We start from the raw sequence: 21,287 nt of genomic DNA on the forward strand, positions 1-21,287 counted from the left end.
AGGGTCAGGAGCCCAGCCAGGCTCTAGGTCAGAGAACAGCGGGTTCAAATCCTGCCCGTTTGGTAGTTTTTCAATCCGTGACTCAGTTTACTTATCTGCCAAGTGGGGGTGACACGCAATACAGGATTATTAAGAAGGATTAAATAAAATAACTTTGAAAAGGTTTTATTTAGCTCATTGCCTGGCACCTAGTCAGAACTCCATCCTCCTCGATATTATTATTGTTGTTATTAGTAGCCTGGGGGCGGGCTCCTGGACCCCGCCTCCCCTGCGGTTTCCTGCGGGGGTGGGGGGACCAGGCGCCCCGCAGGCCTCGCTCCCCCTCCTCTCCCCTTCCTCTGCCGGCCGTTCCCTCCCCGCCTCCCCCGCCGCCCCGCCCCGTCCCTCCTCTTTCCTCGGAGGAAACTCTCCGCGGCTGGTCCATCGCCGTGTCCGGCCCGCGCTGCGCGGCCTGGGAGCCCGCGGACCGGACCGGACGGGGCGGGAGCGCCGGGCCGGTGTGGGCGCCGCGGGGCGCGGGGCCGGGCGCGGAGGGAGAGACGGCGCTCAGGGCCGGTGAGTGAGCCGGGCGGCGGCCCCGGGCGGGCGGGCGGGATGGGGAGGGAGTCGGCCTCCCCTCCGGGAGCTCGCCCTGGGAGGCGGAAGGCACCGCGCTCCTCCTCCATCTCGCTCTCGGGACAGCGAACTCGGGCCCCTTTTGGGGGGTGGGGGGGGGCACCTCCCGCGGCCCCCTCCCGGACCCCGGGTCGGCGGGGTGTCGGGGCGCGGGGAGAGGGGGGAGGATCCCCGGACCCGGCCCAAGTCTGCGAGGAAGTCGGGACGCCGCGCTCTCCGGGGTGGAACCCAGAGCCGCTCCTCCCGGGAGAGGACAGAGCGGGGTCAGGGGCGGCTGGCGGCTGGGCAGCAGGATCTGATCGAACTCACTCGCAGGCTGGCAGGGGAGCAGCCCCCGGAGCAGCATGGATGCCCCCCGAAGAGACATGGAATTGCTCAGCAATAGCCTGGCGGCCTACGCTCACATCCGCGGTGAGCGCGCACCTCTCCCTGCCCCTGAGGCCCACTGCACCCCTTCCCCCCTTTCCTCATACTCACCCCGCCCCCCCATAGTTAGCCCCTCACTACCAATTGCCCCACCTCGCTGTCCCATTGCCCGATGGCCTAATGTCCTTCCAGCAGGAGGCACTGTCCTCGCCCCCAAACTTTAAACCCGGAGCCTTTTCCAGAGGAGTGACTCCCATCCGCGAGGCCCCTCCGTGACTTCTGCCCTCTGCCCCCAGCCAACCCGGAGAGCTTCGGCCTCTACTTCGTGCTGGGCGTCTGCTTCGGGCTGCTGCTCACGCTGTGCCTGCTGGTCCTCACCATCTCCTGCGCGCCCCGCCCGCGGCCGCGGCCCCCCGCGCGGCGGCGGGACCCGCGGGGCGCCCCGGAGGAGGACGACGACGAGGAGGACGAGGAGGAGGACACGGTGACGCGGCTGGGCCCCGACGACACCCTGCCCGGCCCGGAGCTGTGCGCCGAGCCCGACGGCACCGTGAGCGTGAACGTGTTCACGTCGGCGGAGGAGCTGGAGCGCGCGCAGCGGCTGGAGGAGCGGGAGCGCATCCTGCGGGAGATCTGGCGCACCGGGCAGCCCGACCTGCTGGGCGCCGGCACGCTGGGGCCCGGGCCCGCCGCCACGGGCACGCTGGGCCGCGTGCACTACTACTGAGCCGCCCGGCCCGGCCACGGGCGCTCCGGTGCTGGACGTGTACCCGGGACCTGCCGGCGGCCCTGCCCGCGGCGCTGCCCGCCCGCCCCCCGGCTCCCACGGTGCTACTGGGCGTGAACCCCCACCTCCGGGAGGCGCCCTTCCCGTCCTGCCTGGAGACCCTGGGGGGAGGGCAGGACACGGGGTCCCCACCCTCGCTCTAGGGGACGGTAGAGCGGTGAAGTGACCAATGAAAGCTGCATTCTGTTACTCCAGAGTCTCCCTCTGTTAGTTACTCCAGCGGCCCATCCTGCAGAGGGCCCAGGGCTGAGGGCCGTCCCGCCACTCCGTCCTCAGCACACTTGACTGACGGCAAAAACACTCTCTACCACGGCACCGGGCTCACCCAGAACAAGCATCACTCGACTTCCTTACTCACAAATGCACGCCTTACGCGCATGCTCCCGGGCACACGTCACCCCTGTCCCTCCACAAACCCAGGCTCCACGCATCGCTGCGGCCACACAAACACCAGGCCCGGGCGCCAGGCCGTGACGCGAAGGTGCCCCCGTGCAGCCACGCGTGCCCGCGCTGGGCCGTGGAGTCCGTGTGGGAGCGGAGGGAGGTGCGTGTCTGTGAGTCCTTCGGGACGGCCAGCGGGGCCAGCGGGGAGGAGTCGGGTTGGAGAGCAGGGCTGCTGGCGCACAGCTGGATTCCGGAATCCGGCCGCAGGCAAAGCCTGACCCCGCCTGGGCCCGGGCCTGGGCCCCTCCTGCTCGCTGGCGTCCGAAGGAGACGCCCCCCCAACCCCCGCCTCCGCCTCCCCCCGCCCCCCGCCATCCGGTGGGTAAAAATAGCCGCGCACAAGCCTTGGGAACAGTAATGAGAGCCACATGTTGGCCAGATGTGCCAGGAAGAGACGGCCCGGAATGCGGAGCGCCGGCCCCGCCGCGAGGGCCCGCCCCGCAAGGACCAGGCAGGCGGGGAGCGAACACAGCAAAGTTTACTTTCTCTCTAGGCTTTCCCAAAGTGGTGTGCCAGGACGTGGGTGCCCGGAGGCAGCCTTCCCTCCAGGCTCCACCTTACTGCGACTGCGAGGGGCTGGGGCTCGGGGTCAGGAATTCCGCGGCGGTCCTCTGGTTCACCTGAACCTGGTGGGGAGAACCTGCGTCAGGGGAGGGCCCGCCCCCAGCCCCCTTCCTGCCGGGATCCGGGGTTCGCACAGCACCCACCTCCAGCACCCGGCGCCTCTCCCTCTCGCTCTTCAGTTCCTCCCAGAGGTCCAGGAGCTTACTTCTGCAGAACAGAGAAGGAGGGGAAGGAGTGGGCCCGCCCTGCCCTTCTCCTTCCCACCCTCTCCGAATCCTCCCCCGACTTACTCCAGATGCTCCCCTATCCGCCCCAGGTCCTTCCTCAGGGACTCCACCTCCTCCTGTAGCCTCGTCACCTCCTCCTGTAGCCTCGTCACCTCCTCCTTGTCAGTTTTGCTGAGCCTGGGACTTAGTGAGAGCCGGGAAGGAAGGGTGGGAGTGCCTTGAGGGGCTGGAGCCAGCTTGGTGGGATGTGGATGCTTTTGAGCAGAGGCTACCTTTTTGGGGGAGGCCTCCTCTTTGGGGGTCGTCTCCTCCTTCGAAGGAATCTTCTCCTGGAGGGTGGGGGGCTCTTCCAAGGGTTGGGCCGGATTCTCAAGGGGCCCTGACCTAGCCTCCAACGGGAGCACTGAGCTGTCCTTCTTTTCAAGGAGGGATACCTCTGACTTATGGGCCACAGGCTTGGTCTTGGACTTGGACTTGGACGGGGATGCTTCCGGAGAGGGATGGATCTGAGTGTTGTCCCCAGAAGAGGTCTCTTCAAAGGTCAAAGCCTTTTCCACGGACGAAGCCTCTTCCCCAGAAGAAACCAGCTTTGAGTAAAGGGCTTCGTCCTCAGGTGAGACAACTAGAGCAGGGACCTCGTACGCAGGAAAGTCCCCTTCTGGGCTGGGGGCCTTGCGTGCAGGCAGGGTCTTCTTTGGGGCGAGTGTCTTGCCGGGCTTAGCAGTTTTATTCCCAGGGGGGGCCTTTGCTCGGCTTTTCCGCTCTTCCTCCTGTGGTGATGGGGATCAGGTCTCGGCTGAGGGCTCTCCTGGGCCTGGGATCCTTCTCCCGCACATGCCCGTTGCCCTGGGAAGCAGACCGCTCGGCCTCCCGCTCTGCCATGTTGCGGGCCTCTCACCTGAGTGTGTGCAGGTCGCTGCCGGGGAGCCTGGGTTCTGGATCGCTTTTTGCCAATTTGGGATGGAGCCCCACCCAAGTGGCTGCTACTGGTGGCTATGAGAGCAGAATGTCAGGGGTCCGGGCGTAGTAGGATGCCAAGTCTCTTCCCATCGTCACCCAGTCCTCACCCAACTGAGAGAGGCAGCCAGACTTACCCAAGTCTCGGGTGGGGCGCTTCTGACCATCTCCACCAGGGGGCCTGCAACACATCCCCGTCAGGCCCAGGGGTGCCACAGGCACAGCACTTCCTCTGCACCCTCATCCTTCCCCCAACCCCTCCCTGCTCCTTACTTGGCTTTGCTGGGCCCAGGCAGCTTCTTGACTGCAGGGAGGGCTGTTCTGGGCATCATCTTTCTTGATTCCTTAATAAGAGCTGGGAGGGAAGAGGTGAGTGCAGTATTTGTTCTCACTTATCCACCCACCTCGGCCCTGCCCTGTGATGTGCACAGGGGTCAGGGACAGGTGGTGAGTCATGTGACTCCGCCTCTTGGGAGCTCTGGGGAAGCTGACCACCTTCATGCCACAGGAGCATAGGGAACTGGGGAGCACCCCAAAGGCTTCGTGGGGGAGATGGCTCCAAATACTGGCAGCTTCTCAATCCGTGCTTTTCTAAGACCTGTCCCTGCTTAGTGTCATGACTGGTTCAGACCCATGGCAAGACCTTCTAGTTCACCCTCCCTTCAACTTCTTCGTCTTTCCATCTCATTTACTCCCTAAGAAATCCCACCCAGCCCTAGCTGGTTTGGCTCGGTGGATAGCGTCAGCATGCGGACTTAAGGGTCCCAAGTTCAATTCCGGTCAGGGTCACATGCCCCGGTCGCAGGCTCAGTCCCCAGTGGGGGGGGGTGCAAGAGGCAGCCAATGAATTATTCTCTCTCATCATTGATGTTTCTATCTCTCTCCCTCTTCCTTCCTCTCTGAAATCAATAAGAATATATATTAAAAAAGAAAAAGAAAAAAGAAAGAAATCCCATCCAGTCTCACGGGCTTAATTATCAGCAATAACCCAAGGACTCCAACATTTCCATTTCTAGTTCCTTCCTCTTCCCGGAACTCCACACTCAGATCTGACTGTCCTCCCGTGATTTGCACTTGGGAGAGCTAACTGGCCTCACACACTTAACATGTTCAAACCCTATCTCTTGCTCCCCAAACTCCTGGTTCCCTGAATCTGCCCCTTTCCCAGTGTTCCTCATCTCACCCAATCGCCCACTGCTCATACAACCAAGTGAGGAGTGACCCTTGACCTCTTTTATAGCTTTATGCTGCACACATCCAGCTCTTCAGTAAGTCCTGTCTGCTCTATCTTTAAAGCATGTCCTCCACCCACTTCTTTTCACTCCTAATCAAGTCACCACCATCTTCACCTGGACTAGCCCAACGGCCTCCAACCTGGATTTTGGCTGTACTCACCCTGCCTCTGGCTTATTCTTTCCGCAGTAGCTTGAGTGAGCTCGTGTTCTAGTGGGGAAGCAGGCACAAACAGAGAAGGAAAACACGCAGCGTGTTAGAGAGTAGGACACGTTGTTGAGGAAGGATAAGAATCACTTTAAACGGGGTGGTCAGAAAAGGCCACACGGAGGCGACATCGGCGTGAACACCAGGAGGCCGTCACACACATGGACAGTCACATCCATAGGCACGCACGCAGCCACCTGAAATGTTACCCACGCACGCCTCATCACACAGACACACGCACAAATCCCCGGACAATGGGCAAGAGCATGGGTTCTATAACAGGACACCAGGCTTTGAATTCTTGTTCCATGTCTTGCCAGTTATGAGAAAACCTGGGTAGGTAAGTTAACCTGCGGCCCAATGTCCTCATCCATAAAACACGGATGAGCACAGGACACATCTTGTAGGGTTATTGTGAAGTCTGAGGGACTTAATCCATATGAAGTACTTTGGATTAGTAGAAGAGTGTTTGGCATATAGTCAAAGCTCATAAAAATGTGTTGATTTTTTAGCCCTCGCTGGTTTGGCTCAGTGGATAGAGCGTTGGCCTGCGGACTGAAGGGTTTGATTCCGATCAAAGGCACATGCCTGGGTTGCAGGCTCGATCCCCAGTAGGGGCCATGCAGGAGGCAGCCAATTGATGATTCTCTCTCTTCCTTCATCATGGTTGTTTCTCTCCCCCCCCCCTTCCTCTCTGAAATCAATAAAAATATATTAAAATATATATATTAAATATGTGAGTGTTTTTTTTAAATCAGGGTGACATTGGTTAATAAAATTATATAGGTTTCAGGTGTCCAATGCTATAATACATCATCTGTATATCACCCGGTGTGCTCACCATCCCAAGTCAAGTCTCCTTCCATTAAAATGGTAACTTTGAAAAATAAATAAATAATATAATAAAATAAAGTAAAATGGAAACTTTGACTTCTGCTTCCTGTAGAATGACTAATGAGGTGCCCTGTGGGGCTCTTCCACTAGATATAATTGCTATTATACCCTGCTTAGGATACAATTTGGGGACACTGTTGGACTTAAAAGAGGTAGGAGAGGTGCAGAGAAAGGGAGAAACTGGGGCCAGACGTAGAAGGCAGTCCTCTCTGAAAGAAGTCTTCCCCAGCCACAGCGGGCAAGACGCCCACAGACTGAGAGCAAGTCACATGCCCCACACAACCATCATAACATATAAGACAGGCCAGTGAGAGCAGAGTCGGCAGACACAGCACACAACACGCCTGGAATTGTCAGGTGGAAAATACAGCACAACCCTCTGTAACATATTGAAAGAAATACAGGATGAGCCTGCAACAAAGGAGCCATCAGGAGTAAGCAGGCAGATAGAAGGAAAGGGGAACAAAAGAAAGTAGAAAGCTAAAGTACCAGAGGTGAAAACAGCACTCCTGAAATAAAATACAATGTATAAAATTAAACAGCAGATCAAACATAACCAAAAAGCTAGAGAGAGAATTACTAAACTAGAAGTACAGTGAGACAAGAAGTGAAAAACTTGAAAGCAATGTTTAAAAAAATGGGGATTGACTATGGCTGTTAGTGGACAAATCTGCACCCACACAGCTATAAAACTGGACAAAAATGACAAAGTAACCATTTCAGTGCTCTGGAAACTGACCGAAGGCTGAAATAATCTGAGAAGCATTCATGCTTGGTGGGTTCCTGCCCACTCCTCCCCTCCGCCACACTCCTCCCAGCCCACATTGACTTTTGAGTGCGGGGCAGGTTGAGGATCAGAAAGTTCACTGTCATGGATGAAGGGAACTCAATCAATCTGAGGTATAACATTGGACTTGGCATGGTTTCATAGATATGATACCAAAACCACAAGCAACCAAAGAAAAAAATAGATAAATGGGACTTCATCAAAATTAAAAATTTTTGTGCATTAAAGGATGCTATCGAAAAAGTAAAAAGTTACCCTGGCCGGTGGCTCAGTTGATTGGAACATCAGTCCATGTACCAAAAGGCTGCAGATTTGATTCCTGGTCAGGGCACATACCTAGGTTGCAGGGTCCATCACTGGTCAGAGCGCATACAGGAGGCAATAGATCAATATTAATGTTTCTCTTTCTCTCTCTCTCTCTCTCAAGTCAATTAAAATATAAGTAAATAAAAATGCTAAAGGGACTGCTGTAATGAGAAGAAGAAATAGAGAGAGAAACCTAGGCATACAGAATTAAAATAAGTACCTATCAATAATAACTCTAAAAAAAAATAATAACTCTAAATGAAAATGCATTAAATGTCCCAATCAAAAAGCATAGGGTAGCTAAATGGATACGAAAATATGACCCAACAATATGCTGTCTACAAGAGACCCACTTCAGAAGACACACACGGGATAAGAATGAAGGGATGGAAAAAATGTTTCATGCAAACGGAAAGAAAAAAAAAGCTGGAGTAGCAATACTCATATCTGACAAAATAATTTCAAAATGAAGGCCATTATAAGAGATAACAAAGGTCACTACATAATATTAAAGGGATCGATCCAACAGGAGGATATAACCCTGGTAAACATATATGTACCCAATATAGGAACACCTAAACATATATTTTTTAAAAACTTAAGAGGATTTTAACCGAGAGATCAACAACAATACAGTCACAGTAGGGGATTTGAACACCCCACTGACTTCACTGGACAGATCCTCCAGACCAAACCTTAACAAGGAAACAGTGACTCTAAAGGACACACTGGACCAAATGGGTGTAATTGACCTTTATAGGACATTTCACCCCAAAGCTGCAGAATATACATTCTTCTTAAGTGCACATGGATCATTCACAAAGATAGACCACATGTTAGGACACAAAACAAGTCTTACAAGTTCAAGAAGATTGAAATCATATCAAGCATCTTCTCAGATAACAGTGGAATGAAATTAGATACCAACTATACTTGTCCTAGCTGGTTTGTCTCAGTGGATAGAGCATCAGCATATGAACCTAAGGGACCTGGGTTTGACTGAGGTCAAGGCACATACCTTGGTTGCAGGCTCCTCCCCAGTCCAGGGTCTGGTCAGGGCTTGTGCAGGAGGCAACCAATCGATGTGTTTCTCTCACATCAATATTTCTCTCTATCTTTCCCTCTCTCTTCCACTCTCCCTAAAAAATCAATTGGGCTGAAACCGGTTTGGCTCAATGGATAGAGCGTTGGCTTGGGGACTGAAAGGTCCTGGATTCGATTCTGGTCGAGGGCATGTACCTTGGTTGCGGGCATATCCCCAGTAGGGGGTGTGCAAGAGGCAGCTGATCGATGACTCTCTCTCATCGATGTTTCTAACTCTCTAACTCTCTCCCTTCCTCTCTGTACGAAATCAATAAAATATATATTTTTTAAAAATAAAAAAAAAAAATCAATTGGGAGGTGGGGGTGAATATCCTTGGGCGAGGATTAACAAAACAAAACAAAAAGAAATCAGCTACAATAAAAACATCCAAAAACATACAAACACATGGAGGTTAAATAGCATTAAACACTGACAGCTGCATTCTCAAGACATACAGAGAACATGAACACAGAAACATAGACACATAGAAACATTGGTCTGCATACATTCCTATAGACACATAGAAACATTGGTCTGCATACATTCCTATAGACACATAGAAACATTGGTCTGCATACATTCCTATAGACACATAGAAACATTGGTCTGCATACATTCCTATCAGATCCTTAACTCGGGAGGATGGAGCTCCCAAGTGGGAGTACTAGACCACGGGGGCACTGTGGGCGTGTATGGACTGCTGGCCTCCCAGACAATCCCCCTCCAGTCCCCGGCCTCCAGGGCACCCACCTGAATCTTGCGATACCATTTTTCGTGGGAGCAGCTTCTTGATCTGTGCAAAAAAGAAGTATCAGAATCTGAAGAGAAGCCTCCACATTTCTAGGTCCACCCTCATTTAGGGGTGACCCTACAGCTGTATCCAATGAGCATCATGACCCCCAACTTTGTCCGGAGCAGCTTGCCTGCCCCCTGCCTCCCTCCACACACACACACACACACACACACACACACACACACACACACACCAGAGTGTCCAGCTCTGTACTCACTGGGGGGGGTGGGAGCACAAAGTTGTCTGGGAAAACTCCTCTTTTGCCTTGAGACTCTCCTTCCCACCAGCCCTCATCGTCTGTGACCTGGAGAGAAAAGATGCTGGGGAGAGGTGTGCCAGGTCCTCCAGCTCCTTCCTCCCCAGGCCCCACCCCTTCTCAGCAGGCCCTTCCCTACACCCTCCCCTGCCTGGGCCTCTCATACCTTCCTCAGCACCTTCACCTCGTCCCCCCTCCGCAGTGCCAACTCATCTGGGGCCTCCGGCTGGTAGTCAAACAGGGCCCTGTAGGTCTCAGGGTAGAAGACTGAGGGGGGGTCAGTCCTCTGAAGCCAAATCCCCGCCCCAAATCAAGTCTTCAGATCCCTCCTGCATCAGCCCAGCGGGACCCTCACTTCCGGAAGTGAAAGTGCTTTAGGAAGGGGCTTATCTGGCTGGGTGCTCACCTGACCGAAGGAAGTCTGGAGGGTTGTCACAGGTCAGGCTGTTCATCTAGTGAGAGCAGGGAGAGGGAGGAACAAGCTGAACCTCCAATCCCCCCTGCTAACCCTGGCCAGTGCCCCAAGAGGAACTCCCCACCTCTTTACCCACAATTTACCTTGGGCGGTTGCTGGGGATCAAGGAAGATTGAAGGCATGCCTGGGTTATCAAGGCCTGGTGAAGGAAAGGGAGGTTAGGGGGTGTGTGTGTTCATTCACAGGTTAGGTCACAGAAGAGGTCAAAGGGGTCACAAAGTCAAGATGTGTGGATCAGCCACTGGGAGGGTCCTGGGAGACTGCAGTCTGGTCACAGGGCTTCACGGGGTCATCGGGTCCAGGTCTCACCTGGGGGCCCACTGTCCTCCAGCAACTCCACGAAGTTGGATGGAAAGGCTCCCAGCTGCCCATTCTTCTTTCCCAGCCACCAGCCGTCCTCAATCTGGGGAGGGAGGACGCAGAGGTTTCTGGTTCTGCCCCAGGAATCTTTCTAGACATCGCTCTTGGTTCTGCCCTGATTCTGCCCGATGACCCCCTCCATCCTTGCTCCCTCACCATTCCCATCACTTCACCCACCTCCCCTCACCCGTGGGTGTGCTCCATCCTCTCTCTCCCTCAAGTCCTCTCATCACCTTATCCTCACCTCGTTAATCACTTCCACAATCTCCCCAGCTTGCAACTTCAGCTCGTCTGCCTGCTCCGGGCTGTAGCTGAAGTTCACTTTGCACCATTTTTGGGAGCTCCGAGATTTGGCGGGGCGACCTGGGGTGGGAAGTGAATAAGAACGCGGAGGCAGAGCGGAGCTGGGGGAAGTGCGTGCCTCCAGCCCCGCTCGGGGCGGGGCATTGTGCTTGAGAACCAATCACAGGCCGCAGAGCGGCCAGGCAGCCCCGCCCACAGAGACGCCCGCGGGGCCAGAGTGGGCCGCCGAGCAGCGATGGCTCCGCGCCCGGCCCGGCAGGCTCTTACCTCGGCTGCGCGCACGGCGTGGTCTCGGCGCCTCTCCCGCGCCGCGCAGCGCCTCCGGGATCTCCTGGAAATGAGGGCCCGGGAGAGGGGGCGCTCAGCTCCCCAGGCGGAGGGCTGGGACGCCCCGCCAAGTAGACCCCCCAGGGCTCACCTGCACCAGGCGCTCCGGGAAGAAGCCGCAGTGGCCCCCCAGCTCCCCGCGCAGCCAGCCCCGCGCGGGGCCCTGGCACACCTGCCGGACCACGTCCCCCGGCGCCAGGCTCAGCTCACCCTCCTTCTGCGCGCGGTACCCGGCCAGCACCAGCACCTCTGCGGGCGGAAGCGCGGCTCAGGAGGGCCCAGGCAAGGCCCCCCTGGCCCCGGCGCGAGTCCGGGCCCCGCGCTGGGGAGAGCGGGTGGCGGTGGAGGTTTTTGTTGCCATTTCCACACGGTTGTGTAGGGGACCCACCCCAAGCCTTCCGCACATACCCATCGCTTCCCGGACGCCCTCCGGACCCGGGCAGGGAGGACAGAGCGATCCCGCGGGCGGCAGAGTACTGGGCTGGGTTGGCTGGGACGAGCTGCGAGACTGAAGCAGAAGAGGCGGAGACACAGGCGGATAGGATAGGTCCCGCTCCAGGTGCTGCGAGTGGGTGTGGGAGAGGGGGCGGCCCGGCTCAGCAGGTTTGGCCCCCAACCCAGGGGTGAGGAAGCCAAGGTCTCCGGCCGGCGCTGAGGTTACAGCTCCCAGGTCACAGCTCCCCCATTTGCTCTTGCCTGCCCACGCGCCGAAACTTTCAGTCCAGCTTCCTCCGGTCCTCCTAACCTTAGCCCCGAGGCTCCCACCCACCTCTGGCAGAGCCTTCCTGGCCTGTCCTCTCCCTGCTGGCAAGCCTTTAGCTGCAGGGAAAAAGTGGGGAGAGGCACATACCTGGGCGGGGCCCCCCTGCAGGCAGGAGCCGCTCCTTGGCAGGAGCCGCGTGGAAGAGGTGGTTGTTCTAGTGCCCACAAAGCTACTGCTGGTACGCTCTGCTTTCCCTGGGAGGGAGGGCTCCCGGGTAGTGCAGAGGAGGAAGAGCGACTCTTCCTTTGGTTTCAGAAAACACCTCCAGATTCTTTCAGTGCTTCTGCTGGTTACAGCCAGCCCAGAGCTGGCCAGGGCTGAAAGGTAGGGCCCACCTAGTGCCCATCCCATGTGGGCTAGGTTCACTTTCACGTAATATTTTTTTTAAGTTAATATATCATGATTTTATTGTCATATAATAAAACAAAATACGACTGGATCACTTGACCCTTTCTCTTCTTATCTCCTCCCAGTTCAAAATGCTTGCATCTCTTAATAGCCAGCATTCTCTTAGATCTGCTGTTAGGCTCAACGCATTCAAGCCTCAGCACAATCTTCTTTGTAGTTTTAGCCTTTTTTCAGAAAATAGGCTTAGTCTGCCCACCATAGCCATTTTGCTTCCTGTCATAACGCCGCTTTCCCTGCGCATACAGAGAATCCTTGCCCTTCTTGTACTGTTACTTTGTGGGGTTGATGCTTGCCACACTTCTTACAGAAAGTTCGGCGGGTTTTAGGAACGTTCACCATGTTTGCGAGCGCTATCAGCAGTGAAAGAAAAGCTCACGTAATACTTTTAATGTATTTTTATTCATTTCAGAGAGGGAGAGGGATAAAAACCTCGATGATGGAATCATTGACTGCCTCCTGCATGCCGCCCCCCCCCCCCCCCTTACTGGGGATAGAGCCAGACCAGGCATGTGCTCTGTGCTCTGACCGGGATTCCCACTGTGACCACCTGGTTCATAGGTCGACACTCAACCAGAGCCACGCCAGCCAGGTGCTTTCAGGTAACCTTGCTGCTCAGAGGAAAACACACAAGGCCGCGTCTGTTATCCACACCCCTGGCCTCCGCCCCAGCACCTTGGAAGCCGAAGTCCTTGCTCATGCATGTCACACCACAGTGAAAAAATCTGGTTCTCCTGGGGTGTCCAAGACACAGAATAAAGTAAAACCACTGCGATGAGAATGCAGTCATAAGCTCCTCCCCAGGTTGAGAGTGAGACTGGTGAGGTTCGGGCTGGGCAAGTGTGAGTCCAGCCCCACAGACCTTCTCTCTTCCAGATTCCCTATAGGAGATGTCCGCCCCCACGAACGTGGGACGCACCCCGCCCCCATCTCCAGTAATCAGAGTCCATGTACACCTGCCACTTCATTTATTTATTTTTATTTGCAGGAGGAGTTGAAACAAATCTTTAAGGGGGGTTTCCCCTTAAACATGAATCAAGTAAAACCAACTTAACTATAGAAATGTAGCAAAGTAAGGGTAAAAGTAGCACAACCCAAGAGGCAAAGGTCGGGGGGGCGGGGAGAGGTGGGTGCAGTCCCCATATACCATATGCGAAAGTGCCATATGATTCACCTGCTCAGGACCGCCTCCCCGGAAGGCAAGCACAAGGACCCATTTTAAGAGGATGTTTCCCCCCAAACATCTGAGAATGCTTCAACTTAAAGCTTAAGGTTAAAAAGGAAAAGAAAAAAAAAGAACCCCACAAACCACCCAGCCATACCACCTTCCTTAATCAATCATAGGAGTTTCTTTTCATTTTATAAAAAGATTAATAAAAAATATTGAAAAAATTATTTTCTCATCTTATATTTGTAAAGACAATAGAATCCAGAGTTTCCTAGAAAACAGACCAGAAACCGTCACCCAGTGTCCACCACTGCTGCCGAGGTCAGCGGGGCTGGAACATCGGGACGCCGGAGCTGCTGGTGGAGAAGGGGAAGCCCGCCCAGAAGAAATCAGAAAATATTGGGGAGGGGCGCGTGGGGTGTGGTTAGGAGCAATACCATGTGATACATGGCTCCGCAGAAAAGGGGAACACAAGGTGGTCAGAAAGGCCTTGAACTCCTCCTCTACATACAAAACCAATTTTTACAAAGATCCAAGCAGTTGGTCCCAAACTGAGATGAACATTTCAATGTTTATTCACATGCTTTGTTTTCTCTTTTAAGAATCAGGATCAAAAGTTGTCCAAATTAAATCTTTCTGCTAATGTTACTATATGCCTTAAAAAAAAAAAAGAAAAAAAAAAAAGAGGGCTTTAAAAACCAGGAAAAGAAATTAAAAATTATCAAATTAGTCCTCTTAGCTCCAAATGAAATTAAGAACAAAACTGGTTTCTAATAGGAAACAAACCAAAATCCAAGTATCGCTCTCCCCTCCCTGCCCCAGTCCCCGCCCCACACACCAACAACAAATGAGAAACACAGCGAAAGCCCAATGTGCTGTGTTCTGCTCAAAAACTGGGCCTGACCAGGCTCCATGGCCAGCCGCCTCCGTCCAGTGGGACCTGCGCCAGGGGTGCTTTCAGCTACAGCAGCTTTCTGCATGGCTGGTGGGGGTTTCAGAATCTTCTCGGGGCTTCTGTTTAGTTCACCAGCCATTTCCTAGCGCCTGTCCCCCTGGGCAGGAGCTCTGATCACAGGCCCCTACTCAGTGGTGGGCTGTAAATTGTCCTTCTCTTCTCGGTTCTCTGTCCCACTCTCGTCGTCTTCTATCTCCCCTTCTTCCCCACTGAACTTGTCGTGGGCCCATTTGGGGCTGGTGCTGGATTTCCGGAACATGAACCGGCCCCGACCTCGGGGGAAGGCTCCTCGGCCGCGGCCCCGGCCCCCCCACTTCTCACTGCCTTCGCCTTCACGGTCGTCATGCTAAAAGGAAAGAAAACTGCCATCAATGCCAGAGTTAACAAGAAGCCAGAACCGTCCTCTGTACCTACCCCCAAATGTCTTTCTCAAACGATCCTATGCCCAGACCTCCCTTTGCTCCTTCTCCGTCCTCCTCCTCTCCCCACTCCAAAGACACTCCTGATTCAGATCCAACAAACATTCAGGTGGCACGCTGGGAATGCCAAGGCAGTAGCCTGGGCTTTATAATAATAATGATAATGATAGAATCTTCACCGAGCTTTCAGAAAGACCTGTACATACATTATCTCATTTAACCCTTACATCTACCCTATCATTATCACCCTCCACTATGCAAATGAGTAAACAGGCTTAGGAACTTTAACTCATTATTTACTTAGTACACCACCTCGCAAAGGATGAATTTGAGAATGCCAATCACACCAAAATATGAAACTGTGTCTGATCTAGGTTGTCAGGTAGCTCACAGAAGCAATCCTCAAATACACATAGCTCCGCTAGTTCTTCCCACCCAACCCCAGCCTCAGCCCAGAACAGACAGCAAAACCAAGAGTAAATTCGTTGCCCATGGTCTCAGACTTAGTGGCCAAGTCAGGACCAGAACCCAGTCTCCTGCCTTGTATCGTCCATCATCTTTAGTTTTATGTAAGGAGGAGGTGTGGCAGAGTAGGAAAAACACAACCTACATCTCTAACAACCCCACTCTGACCATTTCACCAGAGAGGAGGCAGCCAATGAAAAAATGAACGAGAATTTTGAAAAGTAGGAGTCATTGCTAAGTCATCAGCCCCATGGTTTCAACCACCCACCCATGCAATAGGGGAAGGCTCTTGGGGATCAGCCAGGAAAAGGGCCAGGAACAAGCTTCCTACCAGGGTTGCTTGTTTACCTGGCTAAATGCATCAGGTGGGTGATGCTCCCTTAGGTGGCAAGCAGGAGCAGGAAAAAGGGCTCCCCCTATAGCAATCCCACTCTAGGACTGATCCTGGACCCAGTCAACATTTCCCTAAATCCAGACTCAAGGGTTCTTGAGGAATCTCAAAGCAGCTCCCAGCAGCCCTAGAAAAGGGAAGGAGGCTGTGCAGAGCCAACAGCCTGTTTCCTAGTTATGCAAATGACACCTCAGACCCATGCCAGCCCTTCTGCTAGAGTCTAGCAGCTAGACGATGAAGACTCAGCTCCAGGTTTACCTTTATCACAACACTCAGAGGTACATCTCTCTGTTTGGATCTAAGCCTGCTATTGACATACCAAGGCCAAGAGACTGGACTCACTAGCAGGTAATTCAGCCTACAAGAGCCCTAACCTGAGGGAGGGGAGCGAGGTCCAGAGGTGCCTGGTACCTGACACTGACCAACAGCTTAGACGAGAGAAGCCCCAGTGGCATTTCATTTTGGAGACAGAGATCCTGAGCTATCTTCCCTGTCAATCTTGCATTGGCAAGTGACTGAGTGGAACTGTGGCTTAAGGTAAGGGTTATAGCTTTATTCCTCAGTAGAGACTGAAGGGAGGCCGAGATTGGGATGGGCGAGCAATAAAACAAGTCACAAACTAAAAAGGGAAAAGCAACCCTTCTTGTTTACCCTAGAATCCATGCATGTCTCAGGTGGTAAACCCTTGAGGCCAGGGCTGCCTCTCATCTTGCCAGCACTCTACTGCCCCCCAAGGACACATCCCGCCCAGTACAAGATGCCTCCACACGTAATGTACCTCAGTTCTGAACAGACCGAACATACCAACCAAAGCCTTGGTATCAGCTATTATGTATGCCAAAGGCCCTGGCCCTTCCTGGTTATCCCGACACATACCAGGTAATACTTCTTGCTCTTGGGCGTGTACTCAGGGTCCCACTCCTCTTCTCGGCTTCTCTTTTGAAAATCATTGTTGCTGTTATTGTTGTTGTTTCCAGAGTAGCTGCCTCTGCCCCAGCCTCTACCTCTGGCTCGAAATTGCTGTGGCATAAAGAGGGAAAGGGAACAAAGGACCATGTCAGGAACGGAGAAAATCAGTGCCCTGCATTCTGTTCAAGCACATTTCTGGCACGGAATACTGTTGTCCTGCAGTCAATATGCTGGTCCACTGGTTTCTAGCCAATTCCTTTCTGTTCACCTAAGGTCTACAGCCTAGAAAGAGGACAATACGGCACCAGGGCCTCTGGGCACAGTAGGAGTCAAGATAAGTTGGGAAGTTCTGAGACTAAAAGCCCTAAGAGGCTTTCTAGTGTCTAGCTCAGCAATTATGACCAGTAAAATACAAGTAGAAAGCCTGGGTAACGGGGAACCACATTCTGATGGTTCTGGAGACTGGATTCCTTATATTAAGGGCAACCAAACTGGTATTCTGATAAACACATAATTCGAATTGGTGGGAGCAGGTAGTGAGAGAGAAGGGGGGACAGCAGGGTCTTACAAAGGTCCCTCGAGCTCTGCCTCCTCTTTCATTTGGACCCACGAAGTCTTTGGTCCCCAGTCTTGATTTGTCAAAGCCAGTGGTGCTCTCCTCTCTCTCCTCAGTTTCTTCAGTGTACTCCTCCGCTTTGTAGGAGTGGGATGAGTGGGAGGAAGAGGATGATGATCTGGACCGGTCTCGTGTTCTCCGGTGCTTCCTATGAAAACAGAAGACCCAGGAAAAAGCAATAAACCTCTTGGCTAGGGCCTCCTGGCTAAGAAGCACAGGGCAATCAGGAATGTGTCTGTGATGAAGGCATTGAAAATGAGTAACCTAAAAACCTCAATTCATCCCACCTCACCCACTCGGGATACCTAGGGAGATCCTAATTCTGTCAGTCGTGTTCACTAACACATCCTCGCCTGAGCCTGTGATGAATACAGGACATATACATAAGAAACAAAACAATCCATGGCCTCTGGCAGTTCAGTTCAATGCATATGCATGAAATAGAAAAGCAGAAGAAAGCTTACCCTGTGCTGAGAGTCCCATGTACATGGTACTGGGACAGAGGCTTCATATATTAGCATCTAGCTGTGCTTTCTAGGACTTTATTTCTCAGAGGAAGAACACTACCTATATCTCTTGGGGTTGCTCTGAAGACCGAACACTTTACACTGACATAGCAAGCACAAAGTAAATGGCAACTCTGATTATTCAGTAGCATTCCATTTTCCAGGTGACAGAGCTGAGCAGAACCTGGATTCAAACCTACTTCTAATTATACTACTGCTCCACATGCCACCTCACTCTGAGCTCAAACAGGGTGTTATTAAGCACAAAATCTGGCAGAACCCTTCCCAGTGATTTCCCTACCTTCCCTTCATCTGGTGGAAATTACAGACTACAGCAAAGGAGACTACTGCGATGAGTCACTGTCTACGTACCAAAGGTCAGGGCCAGCCCTGCGCCTAGGGGAGGTTGCCTCTAAGGTGGCAGAAAGGCCAGGCTCCCAGGGGTGGAAAAGGAGTTACAGGGAGAAGCCACCCAAGTGTCAGTGGCCTATCACTGTCCTCCCTTCCCTCACCCTCCTCCATTAGGAAAAGCACATTGCCTGCTCCCACAATTTTTCTCTCTCTCTCTTACTCTCTGAAATCAATAAAGAAATATATTAAATTAAAAAAAAAATTTTTAAATAACTTCTCTGGTTTGGCTCAGTGGAGTGTCACCTGAGGACTGAAGGGTCCCAGCTTCGATATCCAGTAAGGGCGTGCAGAAGGCAGTGATTCTTTCTCATCATTGATGTTTCTATCTCTTTCTCTCCCTCTCCTTCCTCTCAGAAATCAATAAAAATATATTTTAAATAATAATAATAAAATAAAAGCTTATCATTTTCAAAAAAGAAAGGAAACAAATAATCTCTCTTGGAAACGTCTGCTAACTTAGTTTAAAAAGCACTAAGATCAACAATCTTGTCCTATCTAGTTCCACAGCTTGTTTGACCAGTGTTGTTACCTGATAATGGCTTTAAGCTAGGGGTGTCGAACTCAATCAGAGAAGGGGCCAAAATCTAAAATCCAGCCTAAATCGCGGGCCGAATGGTTTACTGAACAGTCATAAACTGACAATGTCATAAACTGACAGCGGAGTGCAGTGATGACAGCCCGGTGTGGGCCACATTGCAAGGCCTGGCGGGCTGGATTTGGCCCGCGGGCCTTGTGTTTGACACATGTGCTTTAAGCCATTTCTAAAACATAACCTCCCCATGAATATTTGTGATGAGAAAGAATATCTAAAACAGCTACAAAACGAATCCCCAAATGATTTCCCACACTCCCGTAGCCGAACTAGCTGGCCATCTCCCAGCAGCAGGCCTTCTTTGGAGAAGGTTCACACCCACTTTAATAGGTTTGGTGTAGAGCCTAAAGGGGGGCAGATGAGACTCCAGGAATCTGAATGAGGTGACAGGGGCTCACGTACTTCTGCTTCTTTGATCCTTTATGGGTTTTCTCTGTTTTCTCGGCTGATCTTTCCCTTGAGTGGCTTGAGTCTCGGGAATCCACTGATTCTCTTGATTTACCTCGTTTAAGATCTCTCTCCTTATGTTTTTTACGACGTTCAATATCAAGGCGGAGATCAACAGGATCATCTTTGTATTTCCCCTCAGCCTGGCAAAAGAAAATCAAAATGAAGGTTTCTGGGGTTCAGGGCTGCCAACTCAACCACCCCATAAACTGTGGTTACTACTCCGATGGAGTGGTGCAGAGGGAGAAATGGGAGTGTGAGGCACCTCACCCAAGCTTGGGAGGGATGCAGATGTCCCAAGAAGTCCCAAGAAGTCACTTCATAAGGATCCCTCCCTCAGATCCCAAATCAGTTCTCCACAGTAATAATGGTAGCCTTCTAAACATGCTTTATACTTGGGGGGATAAGGACATGTAAGTAATACCTTAATCAATAAAGAATCTTTAAAAAAAATAAATAAATCTAAATATGCTTTATATTGATTTTGCTTCATTTCCTCCACAGCCTCGTAATGACCTGGCTAGCCTACAAGTTGAGAAGGCCAAATCAGTTCTAGAAAGTGGTTGGCTAAGGCTGACTCCTGCTTACTCACCAGCAAAAGTAGAAAGGCATGTGTTACCTTTTCCTACCTACAATGTAGCAGTCACCCCACACTTATCCTAGACTTGGAATCATGTCTGAGTACTGAGTCCAAAGACAGACAATGGGAGCCTTAAACAGCCTGCCTAACTGGTTGATTATACTGAGAATTTCTCTAGAGAAGAAGTATCAATAATGTAGGGAGTACCGTAATTTCATAAAGTGGCAAAATCAGGTCAAAGTTTTTTGTTTTTGTTTTAAAAGGAAAAAGAAGAAAAAATCTTCTAGGAAGTGTAACCACCAGGCCAGGGGAGTTGCAGACAATATGACCAGCACTGCAGGGGTCCCACAGTTCTTGGGGAAACTTAGTGAGAGCAGAGATGCAAGGTGATTTCAAGAACATTATACACTAAGCCTTGTCTCCTGGGACTAACACCTCCCTAAAAGAGCAAGAACTGAGCAGTTCACTCTGTATTATAAATATTTCACTTATACTAAGCTTTTTGTTAAATAAAAGTTTAACAGGAGTGGTAGGTATTAAGTTTATTTTATTTCCATTGTTTTTGAGGGGGGATCTCTGCACCCTCCAAAGACTAAAGAAACACAAGACAAAAGCAGACGCTGCTCCCTCTGGCGGTGCACATATCATCTCTAATGAGCTGGCTTTGTGAGGCAGAGATGAGGTGTCTTCTGGGTTTCAAAACCTTGCTTTTCACATGTTAGTGTCAATCTGGTGGACACTTCAAGAAAAAGAAAAAGGGATGGGAGAGAAGAGAGATTGTGCAAGAGTGCCTCTTATCACATTAGACCAACAAGACAAATTTGTTTAGAAAACTTGAAAAGTAATTAAAATTTTTAGCAAGGTTTCAGCAGCATTGAAAGAGCCAACTTTGAATTTTAAATTTCAACTGCATATGTGAATGAAGGTCAATAAATACTAAGATTTTTTTAAAGCACCAAATCTAGTATTTCACATTAAAAAAGTGCATATAAGCTTTAATCTCTTAAGAGTTTTTACGTGCACATCATTGCAAATGTAGCTGGGCTATCAAAGTAATGTTTAGCTTCAAAGTAACAGTAACCAACAGATGATAGATATGGTACAATGTTAGAAAAAACTGGACTAGCTGTTCAAAACAGTCTAATAAGTTAAGATATGAATATTTCACTCTCCTCTGACATGCATGTCTTTTTTAAATCATGGTTGGAAATAGTGCATGTATATAGTTGATTTGATAATACTTACAAGCAGAAAAATATCACAAAAAGTTTCTTCTCTCATCATGGGCACTTGTTCCAAAACTCCTTTTTTTTTCTCAAGCTCACCTCAATAGACTTTGGGGTCATTTACCATATTCTAACCACTTCACAAAGGTTGTTGATACATTTAATAAAAATTAACCCTTTGTAGTTCATTTTTAGAATTATGCCCATCCTTAAAAGAAAAACACAAACTTAAGTAGAGAGTAATTTAAACAAACACATTTCTGTCAAGTTCATGCCCAACGCACTCATTTTGTGGGAATTACTGATCAAAGCAACAGTTCACCTTGTAGCCAGGTTCCCGGGGACTTTTCATTTCATCATGAGCCAATCCATGTTTCCTGAACGTACTGGGGGAAATGTCTATCCTCCTACAAGTGAAAACACAAAAAATTTTTAATATCCACAGTGTG

General features: G+C 51.4%; 3 protein-coding genes and 1 pseudogene across 5 annotated transcripts in view; 1 reads left to right on the top strand and 3 right to left on the bottom strand.

The window, feature by feature from the left end:
* Positions 1 to 393: 393 nt before the first annotated feature.
* EVA1B (eva-1 homolog B) lies at positions 394 to 1,954 on the top strand. Its single transcript, XM_084876119.1, has 3 exons — positions 394 to 555; positions 931 to 1,026; positions 1,278 to 1,954. Exons 2-3 carry the CDS (start codon positions 960 to 962, stop codon positions 1,706 to 1,708), a joined length of 498 nt encoding a protein of 165 aa, XP_084732245.1. The 5' UTR covers positions 394 to 555; positions 931 to 959; the 3' UTR covers positions 1,709 to 1,954.
* Positions 1,955 to 2,672: 718 nt separating this feature from the next.
* On the bottom strand, positions 2,673 to 11,683 carry SH3D21 (SH3 domain containing 21). Of its 2 annotated transcripts, XM_084876117.1 has the most exons (17): positions 11,394 to 11,512; positions 11,077 to 11,234; positions 10,926 to 10,989; positions 10,600 to 10,718; positions 10,305 to 10,398; positions 10,079 to 10,134; positions 9,927 to 9,972; positions 9,687 to 9,787; positions 9,482 to 9,568; positions 9,222 to 9,264; positions 5,356 to 5,403; positions 4,234 to 4,315; positions 4,098 to 4,141; positions 3,902 to 3,996; positions 3,067 to 3,773; positions 2,920 to 2,983; positions 2,673 to 2,838 (listed from the first exon to the last, which is right to left on the bottom strand). In XM_084876117.1, the coding sequence occupies exons 1-17, from the start codon at positions 11,395 to 11,397 to the stop codon at positions 2,770 to 2,772; spliced, it is 1,881 nt and encodes a 626-aa protein (XP_084732243.1). In that variant the 5' UTR covers positions 11,398 to 11,512; the 3' UTR covers positions 2,673 to 2,769. The 2 variants fall into 2 exon arrangements, with proteins under 2 accessions (XP_084732243.1, XP_084732244.1); XM_084876118.1 differs by having other exon boundaries at positions 2,673 to 2,983; positions 11,394 to 11,683.
* A 454-nt stretch (positions 11,684 to 12,137) lies between these two features.
* Positions 12,138 to 12,516, bottom strand: LOC311615946 (large ribosomal subunit protein eL42-like; annotated as a pseudogene). The gene has a single exon. The product of its transcript is annotated as a large ribosomal subunit protein eL42-like (transcript).
* A 588-nt stretch (positions 12,517 to 13,104) lies between these two features.
* THRAP3 (thyroid hormone receptor associated protein 3) overlaps positions 13,105 to 21,287 on the bottom strand; it is a 41,251-nt gene continuing 33,068 nt past the window's right edge. The window contains exons 8-12 of the mRNA XM_084871936.1: positions 21,161 to 21,245; positions 18,988 to 19,175; positions 17,029 to 17,224; positions 16,428 to 16,571; positions 13,105 to 14,622 (exon numbers count right to left, since the gene is read on the bottom strand). Of these exons, the coding sequence (XP_084728062.1) occupies positions 14,401 to 14,622; positions 16,428 to 16,571; positions 17,029 to 17,224; positions 18,988 to 19,175; positions 21,161 to 21,245 (835 nt within the window). The 3' untranslated portion in view covers positions 13,105 to 14,400. The remainder of the gene's footprint in view (positions 14,623 to 16,427; positions 16,572 to 17,028; positions 17,225 to 18,987; positions 19,176 to 21,160; positions 21,246 to 21,287) is intronic.

The sequence above is a fragment of the Pipistrellus hanaki genome (genome assembly GCF_964339955.1).
Source record: "Pipistrellus hanaki genome assembly, chromosome: 2".
In the NCBI taxonomy this organism is placed as follows: Eukaryota; Metazoa; Chordata; class Mammalia; order Chiroptera; family Vespertilionidae; genus Pipistrellus; species Pipistrellus hanaki.